The sequence below is a fragment of the Oncorhynchus clarkii genome, chromosome 4, assembly GCF_045791955.1.
Source record: "Oncorhynchus clarkii lewisi isolate Uvic-CL-2024 chromosome 4, UVic_Ocla_1.0, whole genome shotgun sequence".
Taxonomy (NCBI): domain Eukaryota; kingdom Metazoa; phylum Chordata; class Actinopteri; order Salmoniformes; family Salmonidae; genus Oncorhynchus; species Oncorhynchus clarkii.
In genome coordinates, this window is record NC_092150.1 from 86,257,603 (window position 1) to 86,284,022 (window position 26,420).

Below are 26,420 nucleotides of genomic sequence, written 5' to 3' on the forward strand. Positions count from 1 at the left end.
ATCGAGACTACAGTCTCGTTGGTTACACCACGGAAATCTAAGATTTCCTTCAGTTTCTTGCTCATCAGCCTGTCCGTCAGCGGTTTGGACTATCAGCCCGTTTCATTAGGCTATTGGGAATAAAGGAGAGAACGCGTTCATCTGTCTCCTCAATCCGATTGATAAAATATTCTCTCCATGCGCGTCACCGTCAGCCCGCCGCTGTCAGTCAGTCTGCCAGTACTCTATCTGCGGGAGACTCGCTGTACTGTGTGATGGGGCCGTAGATAAACGAATATTTTTCCTAAAGATCAGGCATCACACCGGAGGCAAGAGTCCCTCCTCTTCGTAGTAATAACATGGGCTCTTATAGACTCCTTCATAAATACATGACCGAAAAAAAAATCGAATGAAATCGTATTTGTCTCATTTACAACAGGTGTAAACATAACAGTGACAGGTTTACTTACCAACTCTTTCCCAATGATGCAGATTAAAGCACATAAAACACACAGGAATGAAGCTATAGGCAAGGAGTGCCATAACCATATCAATGTGTAGAGAGAGATACGTGGTAATTGAGGTAGATATGTAAAAACAGGCAAGGCTATAGTGACCAGGCATCAGGATATAACACTAAATAAAGAATGACTGGGGCAAATGGAAATATAGCTACATTACACTTAATTTTACAATTTTAGCATGTTGAGCTTACTCATGGATGTCACTGTGCGTTTACATTTATAGTATGTTGCCGAGGCAATTCTTCCCCTGATCGTTGTACTAAAACGTGGCACATATGTCCCAGTGGTCTAGAAGGAAATCCAGAGGCCAAAAACGACAACTCTGTATTGTTATGTTGCTACAACGTTACTCAGTTGGGAAATTCCTCTTAAGGTAAGCCTAATTCTCTCCCAGGAACACCCAAATAGGAGACATTGGGACCAGACCTGCAACCCTGTCTCGCATACAACGTTATAAAGACATGTTTTCCATTCCATAGAGACAAAGATCATTTATGTATTTATTGTCAGCTAATCATCTGTTTATCACCTTTCGATGTAGCTCTACTCAATCAACAGTATGTATATGTTTCATTACATTTGACCTTTATTTAACTTGGCAAGTCAGTTAAGAACAAATTCTTATTTTCAATGACGGCCTAGGAACAGTGGGTGTTCAGGGGCAGAACGACAGATTTGTACCGTATCAGCTCGGGGGTTTGAACTTGCAACCTTCCGGTTACTAGTCCAACACTCGGTTACTAGTCCAACACTAGGCTACCCTGCCGCCCCACATATAAGCAACACACTTTAGCTACATGCAGATATAACTCATCACCTGAGGCTGAATCACTGATAATGTGTATATCAGTTTATTTGTCTCTCCTCGCAGTATGGCAGACTCTCACCTCTCTGACCAAGGCCCTTCTCCCCAGACTGCTCAGTTTGGCTGGGTGGCCAGCTCTAGGAAGAGTCTTGGTTGTTCCAAACTTCTTCCATTTAAGAATGATGGGCGAGACAGCCTACAGGGAGGAGGGGAGGGCACTCGGTACCAGGAAAACAACTTCTCACTCAACATCAACAAAACAAAGGAGATGATCGTGGACTTCAGGAAACAGCAGAGGGAGCACCTACCTATCCACATCAATGAGACAGCAGTGGAGACCACCCACACAGACAGTGTGGTGAAGAAGGTGCAACAGAACCTCTTCAACCTCAGGAGGCTGAAGAAATTTGGCTTGTCACCTAAAACCCTCACGTTTATGAGATGCACAATTGAGAACATCCTGTCGGGCTGTATCACCGCCTGGTATGGCAACTGCACCGCAAGGCTCTCCAGAGGGTAGTGAGGTCTGCACAACGCATCACCGGGGGCAAACTACCTGCCCTCCAGGACACCTACAGCACTTGATGTCACAGGAAGGCCAAAAATATAATCAAGGACAACAACCACCCGAGCCACTGCCTGTTCACCCCGCTATCATCCAGAAGGTGAGGTCAGTACAGGTGCATCAAAGCTGGGACCGAGAGACTGAAAAACAGCTTCTATCTCAAGGCCATCAGACTGTTAAACAGCCACGACACAGTGATGCTGCTGCCTACATACAGGCTTGAAATCATTGGCCACTTCAATAAATGGCTCACTATAATGTTTACATATCTGTCATTACTCATCTCATATGTATAGTGGGGCAAAAAAGTATTTAGTCAGCCACCAATTGTGCAAGTTCTCCCACTTAAAAAGATGAGAGAGGCCTGTAATTTTCATCATAGGTACACTTCAACTATGACAGACAAAATGAGGGGAAAAAATCCAGAAAATCACATTGTAGGATTTTTAATGAATTTATTTGCAAATTATGGTGGAAAATAAGTATTTTACATACGCCAAATACAGTTAAACTCAGTTTAACTGCGTCCCCTTATGCCATAGTTTGTACATCTCAATTGTCAGTAGAAACCACATTTATTTAAGCAAGTCAGCCATATCAGCTGTTTGTTTGTTTTTTAAGGCAGTAAATGAGGCTGAATGAACTGTTTCACTGCCAGACATGGCTATGCTGATAGCCAGGTGTAGCAGTGGTAAGGTGCTGGGACAGCTGTTGGCCCTAACAGTTTGTGGACACCGTTTGTCACCGTTACAGTGCAATTCATGTATTGTTTAGTGTTGTGGCTTTGCTGGCATGCATCCCACTTTTTTTTTTTTGCCCCACCAAGAGTTACATGCTAAAATCGCCACTGGATATACACTGCCAGTCAAAAGGTTTTAGAACACCTACTCATTCAAGGGTTTTTCTTTATTTTTACTATTTTCTACATTGTAGAATAATAGTGAAGACATCAAAACTATGAAATAACACTTATAGAATCATGTAGTATCCAAAAAAACAGTGTTAAACCAATCAAAATAAATAGTATATTTGAGATTCTTCAAATAGCCACCTTGATGACAGCTTTGCACACTCTAGGCATTCTCTCAACCAGCATCACCTGGAATGCTTTTCCAACCGTCTTGAAAGAGTTCCCACATATGCTGAGCACTTGCTGGCTGCTTTTCCTTTACTCTGCAGCCTGACTCATTGGGTTGAGGTCAGGTGATTGTGGAGGCCAGGTCATCGGATGCAGCACTCCATCACTCTCCTTTTTGGTCAAATAGTCCTCATGAGAGCCAGTTTCACCATAGCGCTTGATGGTTCTTGAAAGTAATGATGGAGTGTAATTTCTCTTTGCTTATTTGAGCTGTTCTTGCCATAATATGGACTTGGTATTTTACCAAATAGGGCTATCTTCTATATACCACCCCTACCTTGTCACAACACAACTGATTGGCTCAAACGTATTAAGGAAAGAAATTCCACAAATTAACTTTTAACAAGGCACACCTGTTAATTGAAATGCATTCCAGGTAACTACCTCAGGAAGCTGGCTGAGAGAATGCCAAGAGCATGCAAAGCTGTCATCAAGGCAAAGGCAAATATACACTGCTCAAAAAAATAAAGGGAACACTTAAACAACACAATGTAACTCCAAGTCAATTACACTTCTGTGAAATCAAACTGTCCACTTAGGAAGCAACACTGATTGACAATAAATTGCACATGCTGTTGTGCAAATGGAATAGACAACAGGTGGAAATTATAGGCAATTAGCAAGACACCCCCAATAAAGGAGTGGTTCTGCAGGTGGGGACCACAGACCACTTCACAGTTCCTAAGCTTCCCGGCTGATGTTTTGGTCACTTTTGAATGCTGGCGGTGCTTTCACTCTAGTGGTAGCATGAGACTGAGTCTACAACCCACACAAGTGGCTCAGGTAGTGCAGCTCATCCAGGATGGCACATCAATGCGAGCTGTGGCAAGAAGGTTTGCTGTGTCTGTCAGCGTAGTGTCCAGAGCATGGAGGCGCTACCAGGAGACAGGCCAGTACATCAGGAGATGTGGAGGAGGCCGTAGGAGGGCAACAACCCAGCAGCAGGACCGCTACCTCCACCTTTGTGCAAAGAGGAGCACTGCCAGAGCCCTGCAAAATGACCTTCAGCAGGCCACAAATGTGCATGTGTCTGCTCAAACGGTCAGAAACAGACTCCATGAGGGTGGTATGTGGGCCCGACGTCCACAGGTGGGGGTTGTGCTTACAGGGGGGCCGCACAGCCCTCTTTGGGGGGCCGCACAGCCCTCCATGTGCTCGCCAGAGGTAGCCTGACTGCCATTAGGTACCGAGATGAGATCCTCAGACCCCTTGTGAGACCATATTCTGGTGCGGTTGGCCCTGGGTTCCTCCTAATGCAAGACAATGCTAGACCTCATGTGGCTGGAGTGTGTCAGCAGTTCCTGCAAGAGGAAGGCATTGATGCTATGGACTGGCCCGCCCGTTCCCCAGACCTGAATCCAATTGAGCACATCTGGGACATCATGCTTTAGTCCAGGTCTGGGAGGAGATCCCTCAGGAGACCATCCGCCACCTCGTCAGGAGCATGCCCAGGCGTTGTAGGGAGGTCATACACACACTACTGAGCCTCATTTTGACTTGTTTTAAGGACATTACATCAAAGTTGGATCAGCCTGTAGTGTGGTTTTCCACTTTAATTTTGAGTGTGACTCCAAATCCAGACCTCCATGGGTTGATAAATTTGATTTCCATTGATAATTTGTGTGATTTTGTTGTCAGCACATTCAACTATGTAATGAAACACGTATTTAATAAGAATATTTCATTCATTTACATCTAGGATGTGATATTTTAGTGTTCCCTTAATATTTTTGAGCAGTGTATTTTGATTTGGTTACTACATGATTCCATATGTGTTATTTCATAGTTTTGATGTCTTCACTATTATTCTACAATGTAGAAAATAGTACAAATAAAGAAAAACCCTGGAATGAGTAGGTGTGTCCAAACAGATGATTGGTACTGTATATAATATATCAAAGTTATTGTTAACGGAATCCAGTTAAATAAAGTACAGCAGCACATTCACAGGCTTATTCATGATACTCGTCTCCAATTGGATAATTTAGTTGCGTTCCAGGCTGACTACATTGCAGGCATTGCATTGCATTCAGCAATGGTTATGTGCCACTTCATTGACTGCACTGTAAGACATCAGATTACTATATCATATGATGTGGTAGGCTGATATGTTAAACACCTATCCACACATTGAGATCTGGCAGGAGTCTGCAAAGTAGTCAACCAGGAAAGCAGCCATTCTCTTAGTGTTACAGCCTGGCTTTCTGGACAGTGTTGCTGTTGTGCTTCAGGTGTGTCCTGAAGAACTCCGGGACCCTCCTCCACAGGTCCAGCTGAGCCTCATGGTGGGCTTTAGCTTCCCCCCCAAACACCACCACTTTACCCACCGCAGAGTGGAAGCCAGACGGGCAGTGGGGCATGTAGGGCACCTCCAGGAAATGACCCGCCCTGGAGTAAGTCACCACCTCAAAGTTATCTTTCCCATAATGCCTCAGCTGGGCGGCGGCCTGCTGGGCAAAGAGACAGCTGTTCCAGTTCCTGTCGTCCTCGGAGACAACAAAAAGGAACCTAGAACCGGATCGTTCAATCGGGATCACGGAACCGCGGTTCCTTTCTGTTATCTGATCTGGTAAGGTGTCTCGGATATCGAGAAGGCCGGACGGTGTGAGGGTGATGTTCTCTAGGCTAGGCACGAGGGGAGGGATGACGAGGTCTTTGTAGAGCAGTGGCGTCATGACATTAGCGTTGCAGCCGTTGATCCAGACTGTGGCTGAGATGCCAGAGAGAAAAGAGGCCATGGATAGAGCCAGTTCGCCACTCTTAGAGATGGACAGGATTCCTATTCCTGGACCCTGGACCTAGAGAAAAAGACAATGGTTTGCCAATAGACTAAAAATCATTACAGACAATCAAAGTAACCTGGTTTTGACAAACCAATAAATAGGATGCTTAAACTGAACACATAAAAAGCATTGTTGTTATGTTGTCATTGTTATGAGTGTGACTGTTTAGTTGATATGATGTGTAGAGAAACAGCCACTAGGTGGCAGCAGTTACACAGTTAACAAAATATTGAAGTCCAGTGAAAGGAACCTCAAGGTGGCATTTACCGCTCATGGATGGAAGAAGTGGCCCATATTCACAATGCATCTCATAGTAAGAGTGCTCGACATTCTATAGACACGAGGAGCGTAAATCCTAGATCAGCACTCTTACTATGAGATGTTTCATAAATACAGGGCCTTGCTCTTCTTCCGCAACTAACCTGTGGCTGTCTCCTCAGGAATATGATGGCCTCTTCAAAGTACTCCAGGTCAAAGTATTTGGGTAAGGTTTTGGGCAGGTCCTGGAAGCCAGAGTAGCCCAGCGCCAGAACCACAAAGCCTTTGTTAGCCAGCAGACTGGCCCGGACCTCAGATACACCTCCACCCAGAATATACATATCCAGGACACCAGGAAATGGACCTGGCCCTGAGGATGGGGCAATAGGAAAAGGTTGTTGGGCAACCGTTGTTGTCAGTTGCACAACTGAAACGCATTTAGCCCAGCCCCTTTGAATCAGAGGTCCGGGGGATATTTCTAATCGACATCAACGTCATGGGGAGAAGTTGTTGGGGGGTTTACTGCCTTGTTCAAGGGCAACCAGTGACCTTCCGGTTACTGGCCCACTTGGCTACCTGCCGCTCGCTTGCCGAGAGATAGCGACATATAATCTCATGGCTGTTCTGTAACGGTTTCCTTCAAACACATACACATTCTGTTTTATGAGTCTATGATGCAAAGTTGTGTAGCCTAATACAAAGTCCTATTATCCTAGAAGTGTAATTTGTGTTTTTCTGAGGAGATCTCACACGTTAAGAACACTTTCAAGCATATGTGCAAAATAAACGATAGATGACAGACAAGAGGACGATGTGATAGGAGAGAAATGTGAAACTACATACACTTAAGAAAGGCATGACGAAACAGGGGACAACGACAATGGAAATATATATATAGATATGTTTTTACTATTCATCAAATTAACGGATAGGCCAAGCCTACACAACTAACCTGGTGGTAGAAAGAGGGTCCCCCGAATTCTCCCATTTTTCATGCCCAACGGTATCCTCCTCAGCCCTTCCGTCATGAACTGCCTCTCGATAGTCTCTGTTGCCAAGATCTCACCTGTGTCCTCATGCAGCGCGTCTATATCAACCATCATTGAACTCAACACATTCTTTTTCAATAGTTTGTGGTGTGGAGTCTCGGGCGTCATTGCCCAAAACAAGCCCATGGGTTCAACTCCTGTATAACTTCCACCCAGAGAGGGGGAGAGGCACAGGTCTACCTGTCCTGTAGAATCTGCGGAGTACAGAGCGGAAGCTCTGAAGATGATCCCTTTATCGTCCCTGAGTTTGGACCTCAATTCCACTTTCTGGTGCGGAGAAAGTCCATCTACCTTGACGTGCACCGGTTCGTCGAAGAAACAGCGAGGATTTGGGAGAAGACGGACGCGAACCTGTTGCGAATTCGACCGCAATGATGTGTATAACCATAGAAACCATGGTTTTGTTTTTGAGATAAATTCCTGGTACACCAACATGACTCCCAACTATTTTAATCTTATTTCTAAAAGAATAACAGCAACTACTACTGCCGCTGCACGTTTGTAGGTCTTTTTACGAGACGGACGCCTCTTACTTCGAGCTATAATATTTACTTTGAGCTATAATATGTCCCAGACACAGCCTCCAATATGGCCATCCGTTGTTTCCAACATAATAAATGGTCGCACATGACGATGGCGTCTTGTTATTTCGTCATGAGTCTACTTTGCGCCCGAGCCGACAGAAAATCTCCCTTCCCCCCCCTTCTCGTGAACGCGCACACACTCAATCTTCAAGTATGCAACTGCTAGTTAAAGATTTCTGCTCTGTGTTCCTTCAAGGCAGCTGTCAATGATCACGTTCGGCTTCGTTTCATTTTTTTTTTATGGCGGTTTGAACGCAGGGTAGGCACTAGTAATGTCTGCAGTGTTTGGTTTAGCTATTTGTTTTTAAGGTGTATTTGTCTATAAATAAATAACTTTGCCAAAATTCGGCATCTCTCCCATGTCGTATTCGACTAGTAGTTGTTCTGAAATGTTTATTGCTTGCCTACATTTTACTCCTTCCTCTGTGTTTAATATAACCAGGGGTGGAAGTAACGAATTACAACTACTCATGTTCCTGTAATTGAGTAGCTTTTCTGTGTACTTGTACTTTGAGTATTTTTCAAAAGGCTGTACTTTTAACTACTTTACTTAATTCAAAATGTACTTAGAGTACAATCTAGAAAAAGGATACACATCATCATAGCAAGCACAACGTTTTCGCCTTTACATGCTGACCAGACCGGACAGGTCGCGTGCGTGAGCGTCGCAAAATAAATGTAGAAATCCACGTTATTCAATTATTCACCCACACTGCTCTCGGGCGCCAACGAGGGTCTGCTAAAATATAACTTGTTTCTATTTCTGACGCATATCGTGCTGAAAGTCCTGCCTCTTCCATCTCCTCATTGGTTTATAGAAGCAGGTACCCATGTCAATGAGACAAACTGTTTTGCCGGTGGTCGTGGTAATACTATGAAAGTTTAGATGCGATCACCATATAAGTTCAAAGATGAAAAGGCCTGGAAGGAGGAGAGATGACTAGAAATGATTCGAGTGGCCATTTTATGTGTGGATTAATTGTCGGAGTAGAGGACCTTGTGGATTTCAGGTAAAATAACAACTCAATGTTTATATCCCAGGGCAAATTAGCTAGCAACAGCAAGCTAGATAAATAGGACAAATTAGCTAGCAAGTGCAAGCTAACATACATGTTTAATGCTTTTTGACCTGTCCCCAAATGAATGTCATTGGTTCAGAGTTTGTTTTGATATTTTAACCTGCGTATCGTGATCACGTTTGGTGTAGGGGGACAAAATAAATGTATGCACGATGGCGCGCAGACGGTTTGGGTTCCGTGTTAGTAGTAGCTAGAACTGTTCACTTCTTTGTCAGTGACAAGTAACATGCAGTGTTGCCAACTCCTCAGTAAGGAAAGTAGCTATTGGCTTTCCTAAAAGTCACTAAATGACATTGCCTAATTTGCATAATTTGCCATGTGCATGTAATTGTGATGGACGCTGTAGGAGAGAGGAATAACGTTGTGGGAGAGACAAAGTGAGTAAGAAACACCCTGTGTTTAGAACTACAGATGAGCAAGCTGCAGAGTGGCACACACAGCGAATAAGAATCAGATATTTGAGGCCATACTCCTCTTCCATCACTTTATGGACCCCATTGTTAATTCTCGTCATAACAGAGGCATTGTCAGTCCCTATCCCCAGGAGTTTCTCTTTAAGACAACACTTCTCGAGGAAAGCCACAACAGCACAGGCTATAGATTTGGCATCTCCTCCCTCCAACTCAACAAGCCCCAGAAATGTTGATACAATTGTCTGCTTGGTGTCACTAAAGTACCTTATCACAACCCCCAGATACTTAGAAACACTTACATCTGTGGACTCAGAGGCGGCTGAAACGCTGGTCACCCAAATCTGCGACCAACTTTTTTAGAAAGTATGTTGGTGCTAGAACACCATTAATAATTTCTGTGTGTTAGAGTTGCGTAAATTCGAATCTGGTATCAGGAAAAATGTGACAATGAGTTACCGATTGTATACTATGTATTTTTTATTAGCTAAGTAATAAATGGCAAATGCAACTTTCGTATACACGGGCTCACTGTAATACCACGCAGGGCAGAACAGGGAACTGACGGGATGTATGTAAACAGTGTTCTTATACTGTGATGGACATAGTTCCAACCCGTCTGTTGGCCTATCACAGTAGAGGCTGAGCGTGGTTTAGACTTGCAACTTTGTAAGATACAGCAAGTCGGACCATGTGCTCAATATTCTCACATACAAACACAAGGACAAAGCATCTGCTGGGCTGTTATCTACAGTTTTGCAACATGCAGGTCACACCATGTTACTCAGTTCTTGTCACACACACAAACAGGCAAGTAGATGTAGCAAGCAGTTGTTTAATCTCATGATAATGCTCAAGTGCACAAATGCAGATACCTCACACAGCCAACACCAGATAATATTTAATCATATATATATGGCAATGGCTATAATGTAAAACACATAATCCCACATGTGCAGGTTGTCCTGTGCATTTTGAAGTGGGTAGCAGCAGTCGAGTCTGAGAAAGCAGCTCTACATGCTTCTCCAATGTGATCACATGCCAGCATGGAACAGTGTTCAGCGATAGCTAATGCCATGGTGGCCTCAGCCTTTTTTGCAGAGTAATTGTTTTTAACCATAAATGGCAGCTTGTTTTGGGTGGAACTGTTATCGGGCTTTGCCTTTTGAGTATGTTTTTGAGTTGTCATGATTTTTTTTTTACATCAAAGTTTGGTGTAGAAATCAGCCTTACAATACAGGCAGTATGCCTGTGTATCGTCTCCAATAAACGGCTTCAACCAGCCTTTGAATTCAGGGTTTGATTCCCACTACTTTCTGTATTTGTGAGTGTACAGTTTAGACTGAGACATGATGAGCTAGCCAGCTAGATGTTTATCTTATGTCACAGAGAGGCACACACACACACAGTGGACAAGGTGAGTAAGTGACTGACTGTGTTAGTCAAATGCAGTGATTTTTGTGCAGTGATTTATTTTAGACAAAGAACATTTTACATTTACATCCCGCCCTGAATGTAAGCCAGGACATGACCAGACGGACCAATGCAATTACATTTCAATCGCGCCAAAACGGCCCAATCACAGCTGTGTATGCAAACCGGTAAGCAGGATTTTTAAACAGTAAAAAAAAAAAGTTAACTAAATGCAACGGGAAAAAAAAGGTTTCCTAATAAACTTGAAAAAAATAAATGGAGCCTAACGAGATTGAGAAGGTTCAGGAGACAATAGAGACAGAGCCAGTGGCCGGGTCTTCTGAAGACCACGAGGAAGGAAATGCCTGGCCGCATCTCATAGAACACTTCCGCTTCAAGCAGAGAGGAGGAGACAGTGTAACTATGGAATGTAAAGATGGTGGAGGTGGCTGCCTACAAAAACTCTGCTTCAAATTTGAGGAAACGTGTAATTGTACAAAAAGTACATGTGTAAATATATATATATATATATATATATATATAGATATATTTTTTTTTTTAAAGTAAAGTTGTACATGTATTTTATTGCCATGAATGGCGTTTGTTGTGTCATTCAATTTGTAGCGTAATGCTAACGTTAGCTAGCTCATCCTGTTGCTAGCTAGTTAGAAGCTAACCCTGACCAATGTCTTTACACAGCTGAAGCCAACAAAACAACAACAATGACCGTGAAGCTCCGTGAGGATATACCTGCATCAAACGAAGACAACTACCCACAACTAAGGTGTAAAAAAAAAAAAAAAAAAAGGCTGCCTAAGTATGATTCCAAATCAAATCAAATTTTATTTGTCACATACACATGGTTAGCAGATGTTAATGCGAGTGTAGCGAAATGCTTGTGCTTCTAGTTCCGACAATGCAGTAATAACAAGTAATCTAACTAACAATTCCAAAACTACTGTCTTGTACACAGTGTAAGGGGATAAAGAATATGTACATAAGGATATATGAATGAGTGATGGTACAGAGCAGCATAGGCAAGATACAGTAGATGGTATCGAGTACAGTATGTACAAATGAGATGAGTATGTAAACAAAGTGGCATAGTTTAAAGTGGCTAGTGATACATGTATTACATAAGGATACAGTCGATGATATAGAGTACAGTATATACGTATGCATATGAGATGAATAATGTAGGGTAAGTAACATTATATAAGGTAGCATTGTTTAAAGTGGCTAGTGATATATTTACATCATTTCCCATCAATTCCCATTATTAAAGTGGCTGGAGTTGAGTCAGTGTCAGTGTGTTGGCAGCAGCCACTCAGTGTTAGTGGTGGCTGTTTAACAGTCTGATGGCCTTGAGATAGAAGCTGTTTTTCAGTCTCTCGGTCCCAGCTTTGATGCACCTGTACTGACCTCGCCTTCTGGATGATAGCGTGGTGAACAGTCAGTGGCTCGGGTGGTTGATGTCCTTGATGATCTTTATGGCCTTCCTGTGGCATCGGGTGGTGTAGGTGTCCTGGAGGGCAGGTAGTTTGCCCCCGGTGATGCGTTGTGCAGACCTCACTACCCTCTGGAGAGCCTTACGGTTGAGGGCGGTGCAGTTGCCATACCAGGCGGTGATACAGCCCGCCAGGATGCTCTCGATTGTGCATCTGTAGAAGTTAGTGAGTGCTTTTGGTGACAAGCCGAATTTCTTCAGCCTCCTGAGGTTGAAGAGGCGCTGCTGCGCCTTCTTCACGATGCTGTCTGTGTGAGTGGACCAATTCAGTTTGTCTGTGATGTGTATGCAGAGGAACTTAAAACTTGCTACCCTCTCCACTACTGTTCCATCGATGTGGATAGGGGGGTGTTCCCTCTGCTGTTTCCTGAAGTCCACAATCATCTCCTTAGTTTTGTTGACGTTGAGTGTGAGGTTATTTTCCTGACACCACACTCCGAGGGCCCTCACCTCCTCCCTGTAGGCCGTCTCGTCGTTGTTGGTAATCAAGCCTACCACTGTTGTGTCGTCCGCAAACTTGATGATTGAGTTGGAGGCGTGCGTGGCCACGCAGTCATGGGTGAACAGGGAGTACAGGAGAGGGCTCAGAACGCACCCTTGTGGGGCCCCAGTGTTGAGGATCAGCGGGGAGGAGATGTTGTTGCCTACCCTCACCACCTGGGGGCGGCCCGTCAGGAAGTCCAGTACCCAGTTGCACAGGGCGGGGTCGAGACCCAGGGTCTCGAGCTTGATGACGAGCTTGGAGGGTACTATGGTGTTGAATTCCGAGCTGTAGTCGATGAACAGCATTCTCACATAGGTATTCCTCTTGTCCAGATGGGTTAGGGCAGTGTGCAGTGTGGTTGAGATTGCATCGTCTGTGGACCTATTTGGGCGGTAAGCAAATTGGAGTGGGTCTAGGGTGTCAGGTAGGGTGGAGGTGATATGGTCCTTGACTAGTCTCAAAGCACTTCATGATGACGGATGTGAGTGCTACGGGGCGGTAGTCGTTTAGCTCAGTTACCTTAGCTTTCTTGGGAACAGGAACAATGGTGGCCCTCTTGAAGCATGTGGGAACAGCAGACTGGTATAGGGATTGATTGAATATGTCCGTAAACACACCGGCCAGCTGGTCTGCGCATGCTCTGAGGGCGCGGCTGGGGATGCCGTCTGGGCCTGCAGCCTTGCGAGGGTTAACACGTTTAAATGTCTTACTCACCTCGGCTGCAGTGAAGGAGAGACTGCATGTTTTCGTTGCAGGCCGTGTCAGTGGCACTGTATTGTCCTCAAAGCGGGCAAAAAAGTTATTTAGTCTGCCTGGGAGCAAGACATCCTGGTCCGTGACTGGGCTGGATTTCTTCCTGTAGTCCGTGATTGACTGTAGACCCTGCCACATGCCTCTTGTGTCTGAGCCGTTGAATTGAGATTCTACTTTGTCTCTGTACTGGCGCTTAGCTTGTTTGATAGCCTTGCGGAGGGAATAGCTGCACTGTTTGTATTCGGTCATGTTACCAGACACCTTGCCCTGATTAAAAGCAGTGGTTCGCGCTTTCAGTTTCACACGAATGCTGCCATCAATCCACGGTTTCTGGTTAGGGAATGTTTTAATCGTTGCTATGGGAACGACATCTTCAACGCACGTTCTAATGAACTCGCACACCGAATCAGCGTATTCGTCAATGTTGTTATCTGACGCAATACGAAACATCTCCCAGTCCACGTGATGGAAGCAGTCTTGGAGTGTGGAGTCAGCTTGGTCGGACCAGCGTTGGACAGACCTCAGCGTGGGAGCCTCTTGTTTTAGTTTCTGTCTGTAGGCAGGGATCAACAAAATGGAGTCGTGGTCAGCTTTTCCGAAAGGGGGGCGGGGCAGGGCCTTATATGCGTCGCGGAAGTTAGAGTAACAATGATCCAAGGTCTTTCCACCCCTGGTTGCGCAATCGATATGCTGATAAAATTTAGGGAGTCTTGTTTTCAGATTAGCCTTGTTAAAATCCCCAGCTACAATGAATGCAGCCTCCGGATAAATCGTTTCCAGTTTGCAGAGAGTTAAATAAAGTTCGTTCAGAGCCATCGATGTGTCTGCTTGGGGGGGGATATATACGGCTGTGATTATAATCGAAGAGAATTCTCTTGGTAGATAATGCGGTCTACATTTGATTGTGAGGAATTCTAAATCAGGTGAACAGAAGGATTTGAGTTCCTGTATGTTTCTTTCATCACACCATGTCACGTTGGCCATGAGGCATACGCCCCCGCCCCTCTTCTTACCAGAAAGATGTTTGTTTCTGTCAGCGCGATGCGTGGAGAAACCCGTTGGCTGCACCGCTTCGGATAGAGTCTCTCCAGTGAGCCATGTTTCAGTGAAGCAAAGGACGTTAGTCTCTGATGTCCCTCTGGAATGCTACCCTTGCTCGGATTTCATCAACCTTGTTGTCAAGAGACTGGACATTGGCAAGAAGAATGCTAGGGAGTGGTGCACGGTGTGCCCGTCTCCGGAGTCTGACCAGAAGACCGCCTCGTTTCCCTCTCTTTCGGAGTCGTTTTTTTGGGTCGCTGCATAGGATCCACTCCGTTGTCCTGTTTGTAAGGCAGAACACAGGATCCGCTTCGCGAAAAACATATTCTTGGTCGTACTGATGGTGAGTTGACGCTGATCTTATATTCAGTAGTTCTTCTCGACTGTATGTAATGAAACCTAAGATGACCTGGGGTACTAATGTAAGAAATAACACGTAAAAAAACAAAAAACTGCATAGTTTCCTAGGAACGCGAAGCGAGGCGGCCATCTCTGTCGGCGCCGGAAGATCCAATCAGAGACAACGATAGACAGCTGTCCCTGATTGAGAACCATACCCGGCTAAAACATAGAAACAGAAAACATAGAATGCCCACCCCACCCCACATCACACCCTGACCAAACCAAATAGAGGAATAAAACGGCTCTAAGGTCAGGGCATATATTGTTACATGTTAACAATATTACATATACAGCAGTATATAGAAAAGTACTTTATTTTTTAAATTATTAATTTGTTTGAAGCTTGCATTCAGTTGCCATACCCTTTTCACATGAACTTCCATTCTTGTAAAAGGATAATACCAATAACCATCAATTTGAAATAGCAAATTATTTTAGATGTAACTTTTACTCTGAGTACTTTTTAAATCTGCTACATTCTACTTAATTTTTTTTTTTAACACCAGTACTTTTACTTGATTTACAATTTCATTAAAGTAACAGTACTTCAACTTGAGTAGGATTTTAAAGTACTCTTTCCATCCCTGAATATAACACACATACATGAATTATTAACTTTGGTTGCCTGATGTGATGTTTGTTCTATAGAAAGTATTTGACTCTAGCCACAAAATTACGAGGGGTGGGAGTATTTCGGCAGGGCCATTTTCTTGCCTGATGAAATAATTTACAAACAAAGTAATCGTGTTCAGTGAATCCGCCAGATCAGAGGCATTTGGAATGACCAGGCATGTTGTCTTGACAAGTGTGTGAATTTGACCATTTTCCTGTCCTGCTAAGCATTCAAAATGTAATGAGGACTTTTGGGTATCAGGGAAATTGTATGGAGTAAAAAGTAAATTATTTTCTTTAGGAACGTAGTGAAGTAAAAGTAGTCAAAAAATATAAATAGTAAAGTACAGACACCGCAAAAAAATCAGACTTTGGAGTAGGCTTCTGTATGTTTTGACTCGGGTCCCCGAGCTTACATGAGCAAGGCAGTCAACCCACCGTTCCCCTGAACAAGGCAGTTAACCCACCGTTCCCCTGAACAAGGCAGTTAACCCACCGTTCCCCTGAACAAGGCAGTTAACCCACCGTTCCCCTGAACAAGGCAGTTAACCCACCGTTCCCCTGAACAAGGCAGTTAACCCACCGTTCCCCTGAGCAAGGTAGTTAACCCACTGTGCCCCTGAGCAAGGCAGTTAACCCACTGTTCCCCTGAGCAAGGCAGTTAACCCACTGTTCCCCTGAGCAAGGCAGTTAACCCACTGTTCCCCTGAGCAAGGCAGTTAACCCACTGTTCCCCTGAGCAAGGCAGTTAACCCACTGTTCTTGGGCTCCGATGACGTGGATGTTGATTAAGGCAGCCCTCCTCACCTCTCTGATTCAGAAGGGTTGGGTTAAATGCAGAAGACACATTTCAGTTGAATGCATTCAGTTGTACAACTGACTAGTTATCCCCCTTCCCAGTGGCTCAAGTTCGTTGATTTCTAAAAATTTGTTTTCACTTTGTCACTAGAGGGTATTGTGTGTAGATGGGTAAGAGAAAAAAAATATTTATTTCATCCACTTTGAATTTAGGCTGTAACAACAAAATGTGTAATAAGTCAAGGGGAATGAATACCTTCTGAAGGCATTGTACTTTTGAAATAAGTTTCCATAGTAACCATAGAAAACACACCTGTTTAAAGTCCCATCTTCAATTTTTGGGGGGAAGAACATTCCATTGTTAGTTAGTACTTCAGTATTATTAAAATGAAATGTTGTAAAAGTGTATGGTTTAAATGACAGTGATCTGTCTTTTAACTTACTGCCTTCCTTCTTGTTCCTTTCAGCAGCATATTTCTCTTAAGACTTTTTGTTTGTCCGTTTTTCCCCTGGTGGCATTCATATTTTGTTTTTGCCCACAACTTGAAAAGAACACTATTGAATAGGATAATTTTACTTATTTTTTTTTACTTATTACTTAAACTTATTTTGTTTGTTTCCCCTACCAAAGGCTGTGCTTTTGTTGATGGTAAAGCATATGACCTACTACTAGTAGAATGAAAGGCATATAGGGAAACATATAACGTTGCTCTATCAAGTAGAGTAACTCCTCTGTGTTTTGGAGGAATGGAATCACACATTTAAAATGTGAAGCATCCACTTGGTGTTTCCACATAATATTTGGTAGTGAGAGGAAGCCTACTTGTGGACAGTGGGAGAAGATTGAACGAGATGGATTTTTGGCAGACATTCTGTAAATTTTCTCATCGATAAAACATTTGATCTCAATAGAGTTTTCTGTTTCCAAAACTAGAATCTGTTATGAACAGAGTGGACCAAGGTTTGTTAACTTTAACCTTTGCAAAAGCTTTTAGGAAATGCAAAGGTGAATTGAGTTATTGCACACACGCATCAGAGAGTATGCGTTCCCTAACGAAAACATGCAGATGATGTTAGAACGAAGCCAATAGGATCTCGCTAGCTCGTACTTGGCTCTGTTCATTTGAAACGACAGGCTGTGGTCTATCTTGGTTAAGTTACAAAAATCTTTGATGGAATCCTTTATGCTCGCTAGCTCATTTTAGGTAAGAGTAGCTAAAGTAAGCTATTCGTTATCTAAACAAGAAAATACAACTTTTTTTTTGACCAAAACTTGTCATTTTCTAAAAGTTATGAATTTGTGACTCTTGTTCCCGAACGTATTTAGTCCTCAATCTTGAACTCGAGATATGCCGTTTTGAAAATGAGGCGTTTCCCGATAACAGGAATACGCGTCGTTACACTCGTTCATTCAATTGGTCGAGTAGGCGGAGTTTCTCTATTTGGGTTTTTGGTAACTACGACCTGGTATTGCTCGTCGCCGTAATATGTTCCTAGTTGAAAATAAGTACAAAAGGGCGCGTTCGTAAATTCACTCTGGCTACCTACTCCGATTTCAGAGCACACTCAACTGAGTGTGCAGAGCGCAGAATAATTGATGAATTTACTAACGCTCAACACCCGTTGAATATGGCCGGTGCCACTAAACGTCGGCAAAAATTGTTGCCAACATCACAGTTACAGTCACCAACGCTCTGGATAACATGAAAACAGCCTAACCAGTTCTGCTAGTGAGAGTAAAATGGTCAGAGTGAGGTGTTCTCTTTTTTTGTCTATCTGTTGTCTCTTATTTTAGCCTGGGTGCTTGATTGCCGTTGTGAGGTCAGAGAACGCTCGGATCAACTCTACTCCTCGGCCAGAGCGTCCAGTGTGTCCTCCGAAAGTGAAATGCTCTGAATTTAAGAGGACAATCTGACAACGCTCTGAATTTATGAGCGTGCACTCCAGAGTGAATTTACTAACACACCAAAGGTTCACATCAATGATTTATAGATACCCCTTTTACGTCATCTAGTGTGCTGTTTTGACACCCTCGCGCCTCCATCTTGGCACTCCCCTACAATTGTAAAACATATTTTGGAAGCTATAGATATGCATTTACTAACGTCTACATTTGTTTTAGCCACGTTTATTCTATTACAGACACCTTAATGCATACTTTAAAATTATATGTGAACTAAAACCATTTTCCTTAAAGTATAATTTTTTGAAAGTACTAATATTACTCTTCCCACTACAACAACAAAATAATACATAAATGCATTTAATTTTGTCCAAGAACCATGTAAATGAAATACCGAAGGATTCCATTCATTTCCATGGAATGCGGCTTTTCTAAGGAGTGCCGATATGGCTTACCGGTGGGATCAAAGCTTCTCCTCTTTTGTAACTAAACCAAGATATAGACCTCTCTGATGAGGATAGGCTACCCGTCTTGTTGGGGGAGGACGCAGAGAGCTGTGGGTTGGCAGCGCACTATATTGCTGCCTGCCATAAGTTGAGGGACAGTGGCTGACAGACCAATCAACCTGCACATGTCCTCTACTGTGTACGTATTGTTATTGTTGAATGTATGGTTATTTTGACCCTTGGTTATTGTTGTTACTGTTGACAATTTTGATTCTCATTCTTACTTATTTTTTATATTGTAAATATCCCAAATGAGCTTTGGCAATATTTACAATTGTTACGTCATGCCAATAAAGCGAATTGAATTGAAGCGAATTGATATACCACATCGTTTCCAATGGGAACAAATTAGTCAAAAAAAAGCGAGATCCTATTGGTGCGTTCTAGCATCATCTGCTTGTTTTTCGTTATAGGGAACGTCTACCCTGTGAAGTGCGCGTGTGCAGTAACAATTCGCCTTTGTACTCATAAACAACGCGATCTTTAAAAGTTTTGCAAAGGTTAAAGTTTACAAATCTTAGTCCACTCTGTTCATAACAGATTCTAGTTTTGGAAACAGACAACTATATTGAGATTAAATGTTTAATCGATAAGAAAATTTGCATAATATCGGCTGAAATCCATCTCGTTCCATCTTCTCCCACTGCGCTCCAGTGGGCTTCCTCTCACTACCATATTTGGTAGTGGATGGAAACAGTAAGCGGATGCTTCACATTTAAAAATCCAGTGAAATGTCTGTTTGTTTTATCTGTGTTCGTAAATTGCCTCCAGTTTGTCAGAGTGCGCTCCGGATAGTTCGTCAATTCAGAGCGCACACTGGACGCTCTCACAGAGGAGTAGGGTTGGTCTGAGTGTTCTGACCTTACAACGGCAGTGAAGTACTTAAGTTAACTGGTTAAAGTTGACTAGCTTACTAGGTATTTCCAGACGCAAATGAGCAACACAACACCTTTGACCATTTTACTTAACCTAGCAGAGGTGGTTAGGATGTTTTCATGTTATCTAAAGCGTTGGTGACTAACTGTGCTGCTGGCAACAATTTAATTACGCTTCTTTGCCGACGTTTACCGACACCGGACATATTACAAGCATTTCGCTTCACTCGCAATAACATCTGCTAAACACGCGTTGATAGCCAGAGTGAATTTACAAACGCACCCATATTATCTGCAATCCAAGGTCTATCAAAAAAAATAATTGGTTCACACAGTACATTGTGGACCTGCCCGCCCCTCTCGCAGTCAAACTATCCGCTCGGGCAAAGTCACCGGGCTAACAAAATTGGTCTGGTCCCAATGATTTTCAGTAGATCTGCTGGCCTGGGCTTCACCGAGTAAAAACAATTACTGTGGTACATTACAGTTATAACGAATAAATTCAATTTGACGCTTAATAAATGAATGTCCGTCTTCATTCTACAGTAGCATAATAAAGATATCCTGACCACAGTCTTCTACTACCCACGGAAACCGTGTACGAAAGCGAGGCTGCTGACGTGTTTCCGCTTCCCCTCTTCTCGCAGTGAGAAAGAAACTGTCTGGCTGTTTGTGACGAAGCGGAAGAAGCGACAACACCGCAGGAAAAGACTATTCGTGATTAAATAACAAATCAATTGGAGGATAGTCTGTCTGGCTATTTGAGTCCATGACCAGACAGTGAGAACGGAGAGGAGGGCTTGAAGGTAGCCTTTTCGTTGGTAAGTGTTTTCAGTGTTTTTTTCTCCCTCAAGCTAGCTGTACAGTAGCTAGCTAAGCGTACGGGATCACTCTGGCTTGTGCCACTGGTATCTATGTTCTCCTTCTGTCAGTATACTGCTTTTGAAATCGGCCTCTTTGGCTTGGCCCTAATTGTCTATGTTCTGAACCTGTGGAAAAACAGAAACCAATGTTACTAACTACTGTGTAGCTAATACTATTGTCATTTACGATAACATCTGTCTTATTAGCTGCCTTCTACCCGTGTACGATCAACAATGTCCTAGGTCTAGGATAAGGCTAGCTAGAGCTATTATCTACTAGCTAATGAATCTCATTTCATAGACTGAGCCTTCAAAGGCTATTTGAACCGTCAAAAGTGTTTGTAAACCAACAATGACATACATGTCTGTCAGTGGGGTAGAGGGAGGAGAGAGGACGGGCCACTGCAATGAGGAAGAAAACCCGTTGTGGATGACGATGTCCAAGTAAAATAGATAACGATAGCTACCAGTATAGTAATACCATAAAAACCTAACGAGAAGCAGTGGATAAAATGCATACAAATAGTGTTATTACAGTATAGAGCTGCCTTTAAATGGGTGGTTCTACAACAGACTTGGGACTATTTTGTTACAAGAACCCTTTGTCTCTAACCTTTGTCTAATAAATCAGATCATCAGCTTTGTACAGTAGCTAAGTTATTAGTTACGGTGGTACATCGTGATAGTGGTTACGTTAGTGCTGTAAAATTGGCTATCATTAATCATATTTCCCAACTTTATAACCTTGTGTCCTCCTGACATGCAAGCAGATGCCTAACAATGCATGTCACCCTATAGTGTGTACTACATTGTTGTCACCTGCTAGGTCTGCTACACTTCATCATAGCTGTTTTGTGAAACACTGTTGCAATATATCAAAATGTAGACTTGTTTGACGATCCTTGGATATGTGACATTTTGGCGTAGATTAGTGTCGTTTCTGCTCGGTGTTTCATCCAGGAGCAGCGAATGCGGACATATACAGTCGGTCCGGCGCACTGCAATCAGTACAGTTGCACGTGTCGGTGCGTGTGACTCGGGCCATTGAAGAAATCCGCTGTACTTTGAGGGCATTTGCTAATTCAATTTGGCCAAGTTTACTAGGCGCAGTTAAATAAATAAAATAAAACATATTGTTCTATCCCCCTCCTCCCCAAAGTGTAAATGCTAAAGCTTAAGCATTGTGGTCATATCATAGCCCGATTAACATAATGGCTCATTACAAAGCAATAATGACAACAAAATAAGCAATAAGTACAATTTGATTACTACTTGATCCCCAAAACGTTTTGAAATCTCAGAAATGAAAAGGTAAATGTCCCTTCTCGCGCTCTCTCGTGCAGTAGCACATAGGGATGCTCCTGCATGGGTTTACACTACACAATGGCCTCTATAACAAAGGCTTTCTTTCTCTGCTTCCATGCTACTCTCTCTCTCCCTCGATTTCTCATGCTCTCCATGCCGAGTCCCTATCTTCTACTCGCTATCTTTCTCCTTCACTTATTCAATTCAAAGGGCTTTATTGGCATGGGAAACATACATATGTTTACAAATCAAGTATAATTGATAATAAACGAAAGTGAAATAAACAGAAATGAACAGTAAACATTACACTCACAAGACTTTCAAAGGAATAAAAACATTTTAAATGTCATTATGTACCGTGTTGTAATGATGTGCACATTGTTAAAGTACAAAGGGGGGCATAAATAAACATAAATATGGGTTGTTTTTACAATTGTGTTTGTTCTTCACTGGTTGCCCTTTTCTTGTGGCAACAGGTCACAACAAATGTTGCTTCTGTGATGACACACTGGAATTTCACCGAATAGATATGGGAGTTTATCAAAATTGGGTTTGTTTTAAAATTCTTTGTTGGTCTGTGTAATCTGAGGGAAATATGAGTCTCTAATATGGTCATGCATTGTTAGGAAGCACAGTTCAGTTTCCACCTCATTTTGTGGGCAGTGTGCACATAGCCTGTCTTCTCTTAAGCCAGGTCTGTCTATGGCGGCCTTTCATGGCTTTAGAAGCTTCTGGTAGGCTAATTTATATCATTTGAGTCAATTGGAGGTGTACCTTTTGGATGTATTTCACGGCCTACCTTCAAATGTAGTGCATCTTTGCTGGACATCATGGGAAAATCAAAAGAAATCATCCAAGACCTCAGAAAAAAATTGTAGACCTCTACAAGTCTGGTTCATCCTTGGGAGCAATTTCCAAACGGTCGCAAATGGGTCTTCCAAATGGACAATGACCCCAAGCATTCTTCCAAGGTTGTGGCAAAATGGCTTAAGGACAACAAAGTCAAGGTATTGGAGTGGCTAACACAAAGCCCTGACCTCAATCCTATAGAAAATTTGCGGGCAGAACGGAAAAAGTTTGTGCAAGCAAGGAGCCCTACAAACCTGACTGAGTTACACCAGCTCTGTGAGGAGGAATGGGCCAAAATTCACCCAACTTTTTGTGGGAAGGTTGGTGAAGGCTACCCAAAACATTTGACCCAAGTTAAACAATTTAAAGGCAACGCTACCAAATACGAATTGAGTGTATGTAAACTTCTGACCCACTGGGAATGTGATGCAAGAAATAATAGCTGAAATAAATAACTCTCTCTACTATTATTCTGTCATTTCACATTCTTAAAATAAAGTATTGATCCTAACTGACCTAAGACAGGGAATTTTTACTAAGATCAAATGTCAGTAATTGTGAAAAAACTGAGTTTAAATGTATTTGGCTAAGGTGTATGTAAACTTCAGACTGTAACTGTACATGTTGAAGAGGGTGGCACTTAAGCTGCATCCCTGTCTCAACCCACGGCCCTGTGGAAAGAAATGTATTTTTTTGCCAATTTTAGCTGCACACTTGTTTGTGTATATGGTTTTTATAGTATGTTTCTCCCCCAACACTACTTTCCATCAGTTTGTATAGCAGACCCTCGTGCCAAATTGAGTCAAACGCGTTTTTGGAGTCAACACGGCATGAGAAGACTTTGCCATTGTTTTGGTTTGATTGTTTGTTAATTAGGATGTGCAGGGTGAAATATGTGGTCTGTCGTACGGTCATTTGGTATAAAGCCAATTTGACATTTGTTCAGTACATTGTTTTCACTGAGGAAATTATAGGAGTCTGCTATTAATGATAACACAGAGGATTTCCCTAAGGTTGCTGTTGATGCATATCCCACGGTAGTTATTGGGGTCAAATTTGTCTTCACTTTTGTGGATTGGTGTGATCAGTCCTTGGTTCCAAAAAATTGAGGAAGATGCCAGAGCCGAGGATGATTTTTTTAAAGTATAGCCAATTTGTGGTCTGTATATTTTGTCATTTCATTTAGTATACCATCGACTCCACAGGCTTTTTGGGTTGGTATTTTGTCCTGTAGTTCATTCAACGTAAATTGAAAATCCAGTAGGTTCTGGTAGTCTTTAACAGCTGATTGTAAAGATTTGTAATTGATCATGTATATGTTTTTGCTGTTTGTTCTTTGTTATAGAGCCAAAACGATTGGAGAACATCCCTGTTTTGAATCAATACCTATTCATGTTTGTTTAGTGTGTTACAATTTTTCCCAGAAGTGGTTATATGCTATGGATTCTTCAGTTACATTGAGCTGATTTCTGAAGTGCGGTTCCCTTTTCATTACATTTCTGTATATCGAGTCCGTCTTCTATTATCCAGAGTTCTTACATTCTCGTCTTCTATTATCCAGAGTTCTTACATTCTCGTCTTCTATTATCCAGAGTCCTTACATTCTCGTCTTCTATTATCCAGAGTTCTTACATTCTCGTCTTCTATTATCCAGAGTTCTTACATTCTCGTCTTCTATTATCCAGAGTTCTTACATTCTCGTCTTCTATTATCCAGAGTTCTTACATTCTCGTCTTCTATTATCCAGAGTTCTTACATTCTCGTCTTCTATTATCCAGAGTTCTTACATTCTCGTCTTCTATTATCCAGAGTTCTTACATTCTCGTCTTCTATTATCCAGAGTTCTTACATTCTCGTCTTCTATTATCCAGAGTTCTTACATTCTCGTCTTCTATTATCCAGAGTTCTTACATTCTCGTCTTCTATTATCCAGAGTTCTTACATTCTCGTCTTCTATTATCCAGAGTTCTTACATTCTCGTCTTCTATTATCCAGAGTTCTTACATTCTCGTCTTCTATTATCCAGAGTCCTTACATTCTCGTCTTCTATTATCCAGAGTCCTTACATTCTCGTCTTCTATTATCCAGAGTTCTTACATTCTCGTCTTCTATTATCCAGAGTTCTTACATTCTCGTCTTCTATTATCCAGAGTCCTTACATTCTCGTCTTCTATTATCCAGAGTCCTTACATTCTTGAAAATCCTGGAGAAGTCATGAGATTTTAAAATTGTGTTTTCCAGGCCTGGGAAAGTTTTGGAAAATAATACAATCTGAACATTTTTAAGAAAGTCATGGAAATTAATTTAATACATTATTTTATTTACATTTTATTTAGGCAGTTTTTTAAAATGTATTTTTAAATCATCATTTCGACCAGGATCGAAATGACTAGCACATCTGTGTTTGCGCGCTTAACCTACATAGTGCGAGGCAAGGGGGCCATTGCTCAAGGATTGAGTGACAGTCGGACATTACAGCAGCAGGCAGGCCTATTAAATAGGATAGAGAACAGATTCATTAAGTAGCCAATTCAAAACATATTTTGTACCCTCTAGTTAACTGTTTGTCACCCCCCCCCCCCCCCGTAAAATGAACCCCCGTCACCCGCCAAATGCAGGTAGATTTAGGTATTGGCGGGTAAGAATCTATATTTTACCAGCCATGTTGGCGTGTGGTCAATTTGTAGATCTCTACAGTGCGAGCATTACATTTGTGAATAAAAATAGTCAAGTATGAGCACATACTTCCGATTTTATTGTTGAAAAATGCTGCAGTAGCTGTTTTGTTTCATAGTTGCTAATCCCACAAAAAAAAAAATACGAATCCTATATACCACCTGAGGATGCAACAATGCCTGGTAGGAGAGCTGTATGCTCTGAGTGAAATGCTGATAGATTCATTTTTGGAGGCGCTGTGCACAGGGATAGAAGTTTGTCTAATTAACCCTAGGAAGTCTCCAAAGTGAGACTTTGTCCTCGTGTTTCTTGGTTATCTACATCGTGTTAATCATAAGCTAGGTTGTCTTTCAACGTAGTTTGAGTCTGCTGCTTCAACTGATAGCGAAGAGACGCCCAAGTCAGATCCCAAATCTCACACACAAACCTCAAGTGGCCCCGTTACCACAGTAACCTCCCGCCCTTAAAGAGGCAGCTGAACATTTTGTCTCATCTGATATTTCGGTTTAAAGACTCAAAAAAAGGTAAAGAAATTGAGCAATATACCACATTTACTTGTTACTAATACCTTTCTTGTTTTAGAAACATTACAAAACATGGTCATATGTTTTTAGTTTCTTTCATGTAATTATGGCCCCAAAATATATTTTGGCTGGTGAGTGGCTGGTGGACCAAAAAGTCAATTTTAGGCCATCCTCCGGGAGAGCTCATGGGGGGAGGGGGTCAACCATCCTCCGGGAGAGCTCATGGGGGGGAGGGGGTCCACCATCCTCCGGGAGAGCTCATGGGGGGGTCAACCATCCTCCGGGAGAGCTCATGGGGGGGAGGGGGTCAACCATCCTCCGGGAGAACTCATGGGGGGGGTCAACCATCCTCCGGGAGAGCTCATGGGGGGGAGGGGGTCCACCATCCTCCGGGAGAGCTCATGGGGGGGTCAACCATCCTCCGGGAGAGCTCATGGGGGCGTCAACCATCCTCCGGGAGAGCTCATGGGGGGGTCAACCATCCTCCGGGAGACCTCATGGGGGGGGGTCAACCATCCTCCGGGAGAACTCAAGGGGGGGGGGGGGGGGGTCAACCATCCTCCGGGAGAGCTCATGGGGGGGGGGTCAACCATCCTCCGGGAGAACTCATGGGGGGGGGGTCAACCATCCTCCGGGAGAGCTCATGGGGGGGGGGGGGGGTCAACCATCCTCTGGGAGAACTCATGGGGGGGGGGGGGAATCAACCATCCTCCGGGAGAACTCATGGGGGGGGTC

General features: G+C 42.9%; 2 protein-coding genes across 3 annotated transcripts in view; one reads left to right on the top strand and one right to left on the bottom strand.

Annotated features, from left to right (window-relative positions):
- Positions 1-2,764: 2,764 nt before the first annotated feature.
- Positions 2,765-7,827, bottom strand: LOC139407398 (acyl-coenzyme A thioesterase 1-like). Its single transcript, XM_071151146.1, has 3 exons — positions 7,005-7,827; positions 6,217-6,422; positions 2,765-5,809 (listed from the first exon to the last, which is right to left on the bottom strand). The coding sequence occupies exons 1-3, from the start codon at positions 7,534-7,536 to the stop codon at positions 5,201-5,203; spliced, it is 1,347 nt and encodes a 448-aa protein (XP_071007247.1). The 5' UTR covers positions 7,537-7,827; the 3' UTR covers positions 2,765-5,200.
- Positions 7,828-20,115: 12,288 nt separating this feature from the next.
- LOC139407399 (sushi domain containing 6) overlaps positions 20,116-26,420 on the top strand; it is a 67,731-nt gene continuing 61,426 nt past the window's right edge. For both annotated transcript variants that reach the window (XR_011634095.1, XM_071151148.1), the window contains exon 1: positions 20,116-20,289. The gene's annotated coding sequence lies outside the window, so the exon portion shown is untranslated. The remainder of the gene's footprint in view (positions 20,290-26,420) is intronic.